Raw genomic sequence first — 14,990 nt, 5'->3', positions numbered from 1 at the left:
TGAGAGAAAATCCAATTATTCGAGTCCCTCAAAACTCAAAAGCACAAAAGCAAATGAAGATTTGGTAGCACAAAATCTTTGGATTCTCTTTGCCAGTAGAATCCAGACAGCCCCACTGCTCTTAAACACTGCTGGTGTGACTCCTCATGATGTCAGAGCATCTGTCTAAAACAGCCAAAAAATGGAGCCCACAGTCCCAGCCCCAACTGTTGCCAAAGGGCAAATTTCTCCAAACTGTCCAAAAAGACTGAAGCACTTGAGAGTTGTTTCCAGATAAGTCTYTTCAAAAAGACGGGCACTTTTGGTATGTCTTCTGCAATGCTATCACAAAGAAGTTATCAGTACAAACGCTACCTGGGACTATTTCTTTGCTGTTTATTCCCCCATGCTTCTCCCAAACATATCAGGACCGCCACCCAATTACAAGCAAAAAGCTGAAGACAGACACTGCTGAAAATATTACCTAGAAGGTGGTATGAACGCTCGGCAGCAGGTTCTCCTCGGAACACAAACCCCTGCATTAGCTGAGGTAGTTACCTGCAGCCTGGCTGGCTCTACAGTCCCCATGCGCAACGGGCCTTTACCTACCAYGCTGCAGCAGTGCCTGATGCTCCCGGCAGCAGCCTTCAGGAACCGGGCATCAGCAACAGCCCCCTTTAAAATTGGCCTTATACCATGCTGGTGCAYGGCTAACCACCGCTGCTGATCAGAAGGGTCCGAAATAGCAGACAGGAGGCCTGGAGGTCTCCACCGTTGCTTACATCCCTTCATAGACAGACTTTGCCTTCTCCTTTATAGATGAGCTCAACCAGACCCCTAGCAGATGGCTGCCACTTGCAGAAAGAAGCTGAGCAGAAAATGACAAACTTGATCCACTTGGTGAAACATGAGGGTGAAACATGAAGGAAAAATCTGCACCTAGGCTTTGGACTTCAGAGCCCTCACATTTAATAAAAACAATGAGTTCATGAAACACTAATTGCCTGATTTGCTTTCTGCATCTGTAGCACACGCAGTTAGTTTGTGTTCAGAGAGTCTGCTTATTTCATTAAAACCTTATCTTCACACTTTCAGATTTGCTGTAACAAGTCTTCTCCCCTTTATCCTTTTGGCCGAATACTTTGCCATTTTTTTTTTGGTTTAATACTGAAGAAAATAGCCAAATGAAAATTTCGTCTTTGTAATATGTAATACTTACTAGTAGGTATCAAACCCTGGGACCCTTCCTTTCTTCTCTCCAAACTAAAGGAATATTGCAGCAGGGCACAAAACGAACGTTCGAAAGGATCCGGTGCCAGGAACTTGAGGGGGAAGATCGGGAAGGAACAGAGATGAAAGCTCCAGGGATGGGGTAATATCGCTTCAAATCTTTCACCGGCTGTAAGGCACCCAAGGAGGCTGCAGCATTAGCTCGGTGCCTATCTAGGCGTAACGAGGCACAGTTAGGTGCCCAATTTCCACAGCAGAAACAGGCTGGGGAAGGGGYTGGAAGAGGGGAAGGAGAAATAGCCGGAGGACCCTCCAAAGTGCCGAAAGGGATGCCCACAGAGGAGAGCCCTTCCAGTACAAGCACAATAAGTAAAGCATAATTCAATTAAATGTTATTATCGGAAAATGAGAATTCACTGCAAGCCTCTGACTCGGCAGCGTAAATCTTCACGGCCACAAAGCGAGCTGCTCGGGCAGCCGGAGCGCGGCGGCGGCGGGCTGCCGGCGGCTCGGTGCCCGCGCGCGGGCAGGGAGCGCGGCAGTCTCGGCGCGCGGCCAGCGCAGCGCTGCCAGGGTAACCCGAGGATGCGGATCTGGCATCTTTTTGAACAAACCGGCAGCGAGTTCAACCGGGGACGAGATGCTGAGAGCGCCGGCGTTTTCCTCTGGCTCCCGGGAACGGTCACGACGTGGCTGCGTTTGSACCCGCCTCGCAGCCCGGTCTCCCACGTCAGCCGCTTCTCCGGCCCACCTCCATGCCCCGGCGCAGGCACCACCGCCCGCGCCCGCGCAGCTCTTCTCCCTCCCTCCCCAGGCCCGAAAACAGCCAGCTTCGGGCCACTTCCCTTGCCCATCACTTCCGTCCCSTTCCTCCTCACACAGAGCTGCCGGGCGACCTATTTTAAGTGTTTTTGAGCCTTCTCGGTTAGGAAGGCAGAGAGCTGTTTTACTGAAGCTCCTTTCGCTGCAGAGGGAGCCCTGATACCGAGCCTCGCTTTGCAGACCTGGAGGGAGCAGGAAGCTCTGTGTGATTAGCACAGCTCCAGAGAGAATTGTTTTMTAAATTGTTGTAAGCTTTTTCTGAAAACAGCCTTGACTCAGAGSGAACCTCTCTTGCAGGCAAGCCCAACACCAGCTGCATTACTGCCGCCTTTGGCAAYGCTCTTATCTTTCTATCCCATCTTGGCTCCCTTGCAGCAGCCCCCCAAAGGAATGGAGAAACCAATGGGGAATTTGGAGAAAACAACAAATTCCTTTTTACCCTACTTTCAACAAATCCTCAAGCACTGTGAATTTTATTTAAAAAAATCCCTTTAGGACAAATTTCTATTGTTCATTTACATGTAACACTTTAAGGGAGCAATATTTGCCTATAAATATTCCGTATGCCAATTCAAATGCAATCTTAAAATTGTGCAAAAAATTCCCACACAATTTTCCTACTATTTCACCATACAGAAGTTGAAACTCTAAGGTCACAGGGCTACAATATCTTTTTTTTTTTCTTTAGTGGAATGGCCTCCTGAAGATATACATTAAATCCTCTAGAAAAAAATCTCTGAAAACCTACAACAACTGCATCAGTTACATCTCATACAGCGAGCATAACAAATCAGTATTGGGCATATATACTTTATACGAGTAACTGTTCAGGTAGATCCAAGGATCAGTATTTCCATGGCAGATTTGCATTACTCAGAATAAATTATTCTGATTTGATTACAGGCAGACCAAATGTGTGTGAAGTGGCCACTGACGCAAGATCTTTGGGGAAGGGAGAGTTTAAGCCAGGGGCAGGGGTAACACAAAACATGTTAAATCTTAAATGACAGGTTAGTACTCAGGCCTTGATTTGCCACTCCTCTGTGTAAGGGTGACTTCCATTTTCTAACTTAAACTCATTTCTTTCATGTTATTTGCAAACTGGGCAAAGCAAGACAGAATTAAGGCCGTTTCTTTGACAGGATGTCAGCTGTCACTGTGTGTAAACAGACCAGAAATGAAAGAGCAACCCAGCACATGGAAGTAGAAAGTCCTGACATTTTAATTATCTGAAGAGATTACAAGATGAAAGTCTTCCTTGAGGCAAATGTATATTAGTATTGATATAGTCATTGTGCTTTTCAGTAAGAGAAATAGGAGTCTGTATTTACATAAGAAACTATAGTGTTTGAGATCTTTAAATATCATATTTATGGAAATGATTCTGAATTACAGCATTTACAAAATAAAAACAAGCTTGAATAAATATTCAGTCCATTAAATAAGATTCTTTTTTCACAGAAGCAACTTTTTGTGCATATTTATTTCACAATTGAAGTTTGTTGTATTCTTTTTACCTATAAAAGAAGCATTATATTTGTTGTTTTTCTAAAAATAAAACTGCAATAGTCATTGCAATGTGAAGCCTGAGATTAAAGCCTGAATAAGTATCATTGCTTGCACCACATTACCCACCTCCCACCGAACACCCACCCCATGCCTTTTCAAGTTCTGGTGAATCTGACAGTCCAGCTCAAGGACTCCATGAGAAAAATTTTGGAAAAATGATAATAAAAATATAAATAAGGTGAGGATAACATTTTATAGCTGAAATACTCTACAAACAGCATCATAAGGCTTGTGCAATACACATAAACTAAGTGAAGCTGTTTCATCTGATTCAAAATGACAGTAGTGCCAACAAACTGTTATATCCTTATATGGCTCATTAACACTGAATATAAAACCACATGACAAAGGAATGTCCACAAAAACAAACAAACAAACAAAMAAAAAAAAAAACCCAACAACACTGGCCAGATTTGCTTTATCATTTTGAATGACAATCTTTGAGTATGATACTGCAAACAACTTCCTCATCCTTTTTTTGTATTTATCGTCTTGAAACATGCTGTGTAACACTGCAAGTCAGGAAAGGGGATACAGCAAAGAGCTCTTGATCTCATTTCCTCTGTAAGCACAGCACACAGCATCTTACTTTTAATGTGGCTAACTCAAAGCATGTCCAAACATTTTTGAAACGTCAGTGCTCATGGAGCTCTTACTGCAAATATTTTGTGCAAGATCATAGCATGAATTCATGTGAATCTTATTTCTTTCCTCTCCAAGTGGGAATAAAAATTAATTTCTAGTGTTTCAAATAAATACAAATGTTTCTGATGTGTTAGCATGAGTGAAGTAACAGTATGCAATATTTTACAGTTACTTTGCCAAAGGTGGACAACAAGAACCCTTACCTGGTTGACCATTCTGTAGGACCTTTGAATATATTATAACATTACATACTTATCTTTTTAAAATCATTTAACAAAAACTCAGTGTGGGATAAATTGTCTGTCACATTTACTGAATTTTGCTGCTAAACTCTTTCAAAAATATGTACTTTAACAGTAAATCATTCACTTGGAATCATTTCCACTGAAGTGTTTTGTTACGTTTTAATTGTCGATATAGAGATCAAAGCTCTGTATTATATTTCTATTAACAGGATTTAGCATAAGTGATGCAGGCTATAAATAATTTCAAAATCCCCAAATATGGAATTATAAGTTAGAAAGTTGAATTTTTAGAAGACAACTTAGAGTTATTGCTCAGCTCAGTAAATGAAAGGCAACAGAAACATACTGCTTCAGGACCTTCCATTCTTCCTATGCAACTCAAACAAAAATTGCCTTCATAAATACTGAATACGGTTTTGAAATATTTTTGCTTTAATTAATCCTAGTCTAGGTAGCAAAAACCCAGTAATGGGAAAGCTAAACCGCAACTGGAGGGAGAGAGCTGACATCCACAGCCATGCTAGAATTGTAGTGAGCGCAGAAGTGTCCTAGCTTTGGAATTGATTTGCTGTGATGAACTAGTTAACCAGCTACTCTGTTCTTAGCACGTAAGATAAGCAGCAATGCTTGTTCAGTTCTCTAAGCCCTATTTCTTTCCACGCAGTGCATTTGTTCGGCATATGGCATCGTAACATTAATGTTATAAATTTATGGAAGACAGTACTGTAGCTTTAGAGCTACAGACGCTTCATAATTCCCTTTAGCAGCGTAATAAAATGCAATAAAAACTGTCTGTACAAAATTTATAATAATGGATGTCAAAGCCTACATGCCCTCACAGGGTCCCTCTTTCAAGTTAATTCTTGGCTTAGGTCAAATATATTAGTCCGTGCAAGACTCCAGTAGACACATCACCAGTTTAATATGTCAGATACCAGCTCTGTCACTATAGAAAGGAGTGACATGGAACATGTAACAGTGAGTGCAAACACGGACAGGCTTCATCTGACCATAACGAGGTAACGGAGCAGAGTGAGAGGAACAGCGGGAGCAGAAGATCTGAAAAACAAGAGGAAGATTTCACTTTAATTCCTTTAAAGAACTTGATGGGACAAAACTGATTTTGAGAAAAGGGAGAGATTGTATGCACCGTGCTCACCAATTTCAAGCAAAGGGAGAGACTGTATGCACTGCGTTCACCAAGTACTGGGAACACCACCTTTTGCATCATGTCAGCTAATAGTCCTCTGCAGGCAATCCACAGTCCAATGACAAACTATTCTGACCGCTCTTAGCAAGCACTAACATTAGCCAATGCAGACCAGTTTCTCTGTATAGGTCAAGAGAAAAGATGGCTCATCCAGAGAAAACAAGCCATACTGACCTTAGAGAAAGTCTAGGGCAACATCTGTGAATATCCCCACAGTTCTTACTCACACGAGTCTACTATTAAAGTCAAAAAACCAATTTCTCTATCCTCATGATTTTTGACCAGCAAGTAAGAAAGCAAGCGAAATGGGACTGCAGATTTCTGGTTATCTGAGGCACACAACTACTTTATTCTCCCTCGCTCCCTCCTCCTCCTCAACAAACTTGCAAAACAGCAGCCCTATACATTGCAGTTTTCCTGTAAAGGCTTATAAAGAAAGTAAAAGGCCACTGAACAAGGCCACTGATCCCCCTCACAGCACAGGCTATGCACAGCACTGACTTTGAATTTCATTAAAGCTTACAGACGTAGTCTAGAGTGACTCTCGATTTAGGGTGCTGATTCTAAGACCTCAGTAGGGAGCTCTGATTTTTTAGAAGGCAAATGTCTACTACTGTATGAAATTCAAGACCCTCCCCTTCCTTTCTAAATGTAAGCTGAACAGTTGACAATGAAGACATACAAAAACATTTGTCACTTTTGAAAATCCTGGTGAAGAGCATGCATTTCGCTGTGCAGCTGAGTTCCTGTGGTGTGTGTGAATTTATGGTTCTCTTTGGCTGACATTTTGTCACACGTTTAATAGAGTCATTACCTTGCCACAGCTCCTACAGTGGTGTTTCCTGCGAATGACTGTGAAAGGAGCCTTGCACGCGGTGCAGTAGCTACAGACTTCATCTGGAACCCAGTCAGGAGGATCTGTCAGAAACACAGCAACAAAAGGGAACAGAGTTCAAAAAGGAATAAAAACAAACATGTGATTACAAGATCCTCAAGGGAGTAGTGAGAATAAAATAAGAGCAGCAGCTTTCATCTAAGTGTCTCAAGGTGCTTTGTAAACAAGAAACTAGGTAAGTTTAAGAACAACTAAGTGGGATCACTCCCCATTTCACTAAGAGGCAGCTACCTTTGATGCAGAGCGCAGCAGGTGTTTAAATTGAAACAGCGCATGGCAGTTTTTGGACTTGAAATGAGAAATATCCTCTGCAAGTGAAAGTAGCAAGGAAAAGTAGAGAGGCAAAATGAAATATAAAGATAAGATAAGCAGATCTGGAACACAAGTGTTTTTGACAAGCCAATCAACCACCAAAACAAGCTGAGTGCTGACGCCACTTCTARCCTGTTCAGTCTGTTACAGAAAGGCTGACTGCTTTTCCTTCAATTAGGCAAGCAATCCTACAGATAATAAACTCAGGACCTGATATTTCTCTTTGCTAACTATTAGTGCTCTTACTGGAAGTCTGCTTTATCAGCAATTAAAGCAAAAATGCAAAATCAAGTGCACAAAAACTAGCAGAGAAAGAACTCTACCATTATCCTTGACAGTATGTTTTAATGGGTTGTTTTTCCTGTGAGCTCTACAACCTTTCCTAAAAGCAAAGCAATGAAATGATTTGTTTTCTACAAATCAAGATGTATTAGGCTTACTGCTTCTCTTGAACCGCTTCTACTAGTGACAGGCCCACACGACCTCAGAGAGTCTAAAATTATGAGCGTAGAAATGATGCAGTTGATTGCTTAACCGAGTTAATAAAAATCTAAACCAAGGGCAAGCCAACTTCTATCCAGAAGCAACCTATGGACACAAGGGAACACGAACTGCTAGATATATTTATCCCAGTTCCCAAYGTGCAGCTTCTCTCCAGGTATTATTTACAGTATGCAACATGTGACTGCTGATTCATATACCTGAGAAGCAAAACACCTGCCTCAAGAAGCGTACTCTCCAGCAGAAAAATATACGGTGCACTTRATACAGAGACCAAGTGCACAGCAGCTACAGGCAAAAAGAATGAACAATTACTGAAGATAATTAGATGAAAAATCCACGTAATTTCCACTGCATTCTTCTGTTAAACATAGYTGTGACCAGTTTTCATGTATTTGTCATACTGCAACATTTATCAGCTTGAAAACAAAAAGGATATACAATTCAATGCAGAAGTTCAAAAAGGAGGTAAGTAAAATAGAAAATGGACAAGAATTTCAATTCTTGATACAGCTTTATGAGTTGTATCCTCTGATACAACTGGGAATTAAACTAGGAAAGAAATGAATCTTTCATTTAATGAATGAGCTGTTTTCTGATAAAGTCACAGCAATAGGGAGAACAACCAAACCAAGTCTGTGTGCAGAGAAATGACCAACGAGGTGGAAAAAAGGGAGACTGCACAGGGCAACCCTTCACCTCAACCCCGGGAACAGCAGAGTTAGAAAGTTAGAACTGAACTGCTACAAAATCCTCCTTAAAAGACATTTTTGTCTGTCATAGTAGGATGATGCAGGACTACTAGCTTAAGTCTAAGCATTAATAGCAATGAAAGCCAGAAACTTTCCTCTTCATTCTTTTCCTTCTTTCTGCAACCTCCCTAGGTACTACATGTAATTTCTTTGGTGTAATTTACTCCTAATACCAGTTTGTGATGTGGATTTTGAAAACTTCACATCACTTTTGCAAGAATCTCTGATGTGAAATCACAGCAAGCCTGGTGACCTTGGAGGATCTCCATGTTCTCCATCCAGGAGGCCCCTTCGGATGTCACATGTATTCCATGGAAAATAACCAAGCCAACAAAGATATTTCTGTTTAAAACTTGCCATTAGACTACACAGCTTTGATTCTGTTTACAGGGATTTAATCTGCCCCTCAATTCTCACTGATTTTGAGGACAGCAAAATTAAGTTCTGCAAGCTCWGTGCTATCAGTTCTCCCTACCATATGAACCCAGATCTGGTAGAAGCAGTTTGGTAAGTTGCCTACTTTGCTACCTACGATATACCAACTGGCTGAACACAGTAACCTTCATTTTAGCGTAGCTATTAATTTCGACGCTTTGAGAACAGCCACAAAACACAGCCCCTTTTTGTAAACTCTATCAGGAATTGAAACTTCTGGAGAAGCTAGTACCAAAACCGAGTATCTTTCTTGAGATTCATGATTAGTGCAGATGCATTATAAGCTAAAGTAATTCTACTACAGAGAATATGGAGCTCATCAGCAGAAAGAAGCTTTCTTATCAGCASGTGTTTGCCATTTGGATTTTGTTTGTTTGTTTTTCTGTCATTGCCCTTGATGTGCAGTGTTGAAAAAGTGTGTGGTGGGTGGGTGGGTGTGGAGGAGTTGGCCTGGTATAGGCTTGTCTCCAATGCTAAATTAAAAGAAAAAGGGTAAAAATATGTATGTCAGAGATAGCAAAAGTATTTTGATAAACAGAGAACTTACACACCCACAATAACCATGTAGCCCATAGTCTATGGTTACAGATTTACTTTACTGCAAGATAAATTCATTTGCAATCTTTGTTTTAATGATGGCATAATAAAAAAAAATCATATCTCACTGTTACTTAATGTATAAAAACAGTATATGCYTCTACACAGACTGTTTTCCCAAATTAGAGGAATTCTCTTTTACCTCTGTTAATATCGTGTCAGCTCATTCATCACTCCTTAACATTAGTGCATCAGTAGAGTGAGCTAAAGGGTACATTTTCTCCCAGACAGTGACTCAACAACAGCAAGGCAGGTCAACAGGACCTGCACTGTGCCGTATTGCTTCTGGGTTTTAGTGCCCTCCTGACATCCAATTTACTAGCATCAAGATCAGCTGCACTGCAGCACACCCTCAAATAGTAACACTTAGTTATGTAACAGCTTTTAACATCCCAAATRCTGTGCAAACACTAACTGCTTTAATCCTCATCACCCATCTACAGTTGGTAAGTCGGTCTATTTGTGTGGGGGTGGGGAGAAATCAGAAGAGAAATGCCTTGTCCAAAACTACACACTAATGCAGTGGGGAAATAAGATTCAGAATACAAAACGTTGGGGCCTTTAGCCCCATGCTTTTAACCCCACTTACGACAGAAAAAAAATCCTTACGCTGACTACAAAAACAGAAGCTTTATTTTTAGATTATGCACTTGCTTAGAAATGCAGGGTTAAATGCAATCCTGGGTTAGAGCAGAAGTGCTCAGCATCTTGCACGAAAGATGAAGCTCTGAGTGACTCAAGCCTCCCTCACACCATGCAGGTACCAACAGCAATGGACTCGACACCTTCAATTCCATTCCTAGGCCCCTTCACAAGCCCCATCTCACTCAACCACAGGAGCAGCCCTTCCAACTTGCATATATTAATGACTGAGTCATCAGGGTTTTTATAGAACAGGYTTTGGAAGTGTTCTCTGAAGAGCAGTCTCATGAGAGTATAAAGCTTCAGTACGATGATGAGTGTAGTGAGTTATATAAATTAAACTCCTGGCTTTATCCTGAAGGCATGCTGGAAGCAGGGCAGTAGCACTGCACTAGTAGGCTTTTTATGTTATGGTCCTTCTGCTGGCTATACTGCTCCATTAGATCTGCATGCAGCAGCAAATTGAAATATCCTAAAGCACTGTCTCTCTGTGCTTCAGGGATTTGCACACAGAGTGGAGAGAAAATCTTGTTTGTGGGCTAACTGGCCCATTGCTTTATCRTGCAATAAGGGCTAAAAGAAATCTGTTAGAAAGCAGATGAAGACCACAGCAGAAACATCAAAGGGAGGAGGAAGGGAGGGAATTAACAAGACAGAAAGACTACAGAGATAAATTTGAGAAGGTAAAAACATTAGAAGCATGTACAGGAAAAAGGCAGGAAAAAGAAGAGAAACAAGCATTTAGCTGAGTAAGAAACGTAAGCCTAAAGAAAGGAAGATTTTTTTTAAAGGCTCAAGATAAAGTCAAGTATTGTGAAGACCAAAGATGACAGATTAAAAAAAGAAAAAGAAAAAAAGGATTGTTAAATTTTAACTATTCAAAAATCTTGCCTCATAATCTTGCTCATAAATCATGAAATTCTATCGCCTTTGAGCTGAGCTGTGCTGTAGCTTTTAGAGTTCACCTTTCTTTGTCTCTGCAAGCCCTTTAGCTAAAGTAGTTTCATTCTGCTCTATGAAAACTTAAAATTGTYACAAAAGCCCAGGAAGCTGGAGCTTTAAGAAAAAATCCTAATCACAACAAAAATGATACAAGTTGGAAACATTGTCCAAAAGCACATATGAAACTCATTTTGTTTAAATATGTGCAATAGATCTGCAGCAGTCCTATCTAATCTGACAAAAGCAAGGGTAACATCTCTGTGTCACAGAACACAGGGAGAAGAGAGTCTGAGTTGCTGAGCCAGGACCTGGATCCATCTGTGTTGATTCTAACAACGCTACAAGACAACGCCAGTATAGTCTTTAATTAGAACAGTTCCTGCTGGGTGGCGTGAGGGGCTGGACATTTGGCAGTAGCCACTCTGAAGGCAGAAAGRCCAGAATTGAAAACGGAACCCTTTCTCAGATGAGAGGACACTGTACAAATCCAATCTCTTTGACACCTTTGAGTGACAGAGCTCTGAAGTAACACCGAACCCTTCTCCAGGAAGGGTAAGTTTGGTGGTGTTGAGACACATGAGACTGGGGGCTGAGGAAAAAACCCATAAAGTCATTAGAGCTCTAAAAGAAGGCCTAATTTAGCCAATCTATAGCCTGGAAGAAAACAAACTGGAAAGCAAGAACATCATGACAGCCTGTAGAACACCACCTGCTAAACACAAAACTTGTGACAGTGTTTGCATTATGGCCAGGCAATTCAGAGAAAGAAACCTTTCTGAATCTTCCACTTTTACCAAATACTATTTCTGCACAGCTCAAACTGTAGGCTTTCTGGATCAATGTATATTAGATTTTAGAGCACTTCATGTATAACCCTAATTGTACTGTTACTAAACTAACCTTAAGAGGGCTGTTCCTACAGCAGYGTGTTGAACTTAGACTGCTGCAGCCGTCAAAGTGCATTATGCTCACAGCTGCAAAAAAGGTCAGATCAGCTTGCTATAACTCTTTTGATGGAAGCAGAAATTGTGAAGCATGGTAAATTCTTACAGTTTAAAATACAGAAAGCAGAGAACTAAGATGACATGGCTTTACCCTTCACTTCAACTGCCATTGTAAAATGAACCTTTTTGTCCCTTCTGACATACAATTTTCTGCATGTCATTCTGGGCAACCTCTAAATTTTACCCGAGATTCCTAGAAGGATATTGCGCTAACGCAATCTCAGTGAAGAACTGTAGTCAGTGATTACCGCTGGTTGGAAATTTATTGCGAAAATGTTTTTTGCTTCAACAATATTATACAATGAAAATTTGGGGGCAAGAGAGAAAGCAGAGGCAGAGACTTACTAACTTCTAGGACAGCTTTGTCAAAGCTTTCTTAGGACAGAATTTCTGCACAAATCTAGAATGCTCTCACCACAGCACACAGCTTTGGTAGACTGGTTCAAACCTCTGCTCTGATTCAACATGATCTTGAATGACGATGCCCTTCTCTGCAGGTACATAACCAGCAACTCTCTCTTTCAATRAAGTAATTGTTTACAAAAAACAAAACAACTCTGACAGAAAAGACTATCTTCCACTAGGATGAAGTTCAAATCTTTACTCTAAATCAGATGGACCTGAGAATTTGACCCTGTATCTTCCATATAGCAGTTTTTCCTTGTAGTAGTCATCAACAATTATCAAACAATTTTCCTTCAGGTTTCTCCATGAACTATTTTTTAAATTATTTTTTCWGTTTTTAAACATCTCAAGTTCTCTTCAGACCACAAAATAAAAATACATTCTGAAGCCCCCAAATCTGAGATTTACAAATTAYTTATTCTAATAACACACACATGGATTGCAAATATTTCTCTCCTGACACCTTTTTGACCTAGGTTTTAAATCCTAGAAACATTTGAAATATGTATTTTTAGGACAAAGAAAAWTTTAAACGTAATCAAAATACCTAAGTCACTGTGAAGCCAAAAAATCTYGTGCTTTACAAGTACCTATGGGCTTGTTTTCCCTCCTCCTGCAGTAAAGTCTCAAGTTTCATATTGGTCAGTTCAGATAGAGGGAGATAGTCTTTTAAAAGGTAAGAGACTCTGTGCAAGTTCTTTAACCTTAAATAAGAACAAATTACTGAAATACTACCTAAAAACAGTACATTTGGAAATCTAGTAGTTTTACATGCAAGACTGAATATGTTCAGTTTATTATARAACACTGGCTCATTTTGGAAAACTCAGTACTAAATTCTCCTCTTACACAATGCACGCAGAGCTGCTGAATAAGGAAAAAAGAAAAAGTTACACAGACAGAATATGTTTGGCCACTGAACTGTGCAACAATTTAACTTCTTTCATTTAAAAAGTGTTGCTGGTCATCATTATAAATAACAGAGAGCCATAGGTGTGTAAATAACAAAAGAAAAATTGAAACATTCGGATGGGGTTGACAGCTAATTCTAGGCTCACAGTGATTAGATTCTGCACACAGAGGAGCATGGGAGGGTTTCCTTGACCTTGCAACTCCATATGGCAAAAAGAACAAGAGCTTGAGCCTTGGGATCATAAATTACTGAATTGTGTTAGCGTCGCTGGTTAGAGAGCAGCAAGGAGTTGTGCCTTGCAAAAGTGGGTGGGCTGGAACGTTACGAGATGGAAAGGGATCAAGGAGTAAAAACATGCTGCTACACAGTAAACAGATGCTAACGCCATTTGGCGCAAACAGTTATTTGTACYGGCAGTCATGGCAAATCCTTCATGGTTGGAGTTACAACTGCATGGCAGTGAGGAGGGCAGTTCCATACGAACGCTRGAGGGAAAGGGAGGGGAAATGAATGTATGGCTACAGAAAGAGCTGAGATGCTACAGTGATTACACTTTTATGGAGCACAAACAGCTTCATAACACATTATTCTTTTCCTGAAAATTTTTCCAGTTTTTAAATCCCTTGTGTGTTCTTAGACCAGAAGCATAACTCACCTTCTCTTAGTCTGCCTGTAACTGCATGACATTGACACATTGGAAATTCTCAGCCTCCCTGAATCCCAATAGATGAATCTTCCYGAGCGATAAATCACCCCAAAACCCTAGTATGGTCAAAACTCAGATTAGCCAAGCAAAGATAACTATTAAAATCATCAGGCTCACCAGGACTATCCTAATGTTTGCAAATGTGGTGACCAGGGACTTAGACTTGATCAGAATTACAGATTAATAAAGAAATGAATAAATAAAAATCTTTGTAGAAACAAAAATTTTAAAAGTTACTGTATGTATATGGGAAACTGCAGGCACATACAAAGCAAGATTTTTGTAGGGATTGGAAACAATATCCCATGCACRTAAATGGCTTAAGACTTCAGACTTCTGCTTCCCCAATATATTTTCTAAGATGCTGTAACACATACTGCAGTCTAGGAACGATGCAGCTCTGTCCCAGCAGGGATACATTCCCACTGCATTAACTGAGGAGTAATTTTCTAAAAATTTTCAGATGTGAAGGTTTGCTTTAACCTGTGTGTAACCCTCTCTGCCCACTCCCAGTCACATAAAAMCCTCCTGTTCTGCTTATTACCCAACAACAGTTTGCCTCAACCTGAGCTTGGGAACTGCCCGATAACTTTCTCCCCTCGTGCTCGTGGGTGCGCTGGCTGGTAGCTCACCCCCCACGCAGGGAGAAAGGCAGGACCACGAGAGAGGAGGAGACACCAGCCCTTTCTGCTGTTGCTGCAATGCACAGCAAGCACCATGTGTGCTCTCATCTATCAGCAAAGAGCTCAAGCTGCCTTCTTTCTGAGCTACTGTACTACCGTTTGCTTTCAGTTCATATACAGAACTTTGTCACTACTGGCCTTCATCATAATAAAATTTTGTGCTCTGGTCATATATTTAAAACTCATTTTAGGGAGTGTTGTATAAATTCACCTTATATTCTAGGAAAATATAAATATATTTACTTTACATATTCTCTAAACACAAATAAACTACTTTATATATTCTCTGAAGTATAAACACATTTGCTTCCTAGAAAAAAAAAATCCTAGAACATTAGAAAATCACAGCTATATACATATATATATATATAGAGAGAGAGAGAGAGAGTGATATATGTGTGTGTGTGTGTGTATATATATATATGTATGTATATTTTTTTTTCTGTGGGCTCATCTGTATTTTTGAAAATGTTTCTTGTTTTGGAATGCCAGTTAATCTGTAG

At 40.4% G+C, this 14,990-nt stretch overlaps 1 protein-coding gene across 1 annotated transcript in view; it reads right to left on the bottom strand.

The window, feature by feature from the left end:
* Positions 1–3,472: 3,472 nt before the first annotated feature.
* Positions 3,473–14,990, bottom strand: part of ZFYVE28 (zinc finger FYVE-type containing 28) — an 81,235-nt gene continuing 69,717 nt past the window's right edge. Inside the window, exons 14-15 of the mRNA XM_085309690.1 lie at positions 6,515–6,618; positions 3,473–5,549 (exon numbers count right to left, since the gene is read on the bottom strand). Of these exons, the coding sequence (XP_085165816.1) occupies positions 5,418–5,549; positions 6,515–6,618 (236 nt within the window). The 3' untranslated portion in view covers positions 3,473–5,417. The remainder of the gene's footprint in view (positions 5,550–6,514; positions 6,619–14,990) is intronic.

The sequence above is a fragment of the Rhea americana genome, unplaced genomic scaffold, assembly GCF_003343005.1.
Source record: "Rhea americana isolate MKP2758 unplaced genomic scaffold, rheAme1 scaffold_30, whole genome shotgun sequence".
NCBI lineage: Eukaryota > Metazoa > Chordata > Aves > Rheiformes > Rheidae > Rhea > Rhea americana.
Note: the sequence above shows the minus strand (reverse complement) of the source record. Positions and strands in the feature narration are given on the sequence as shown.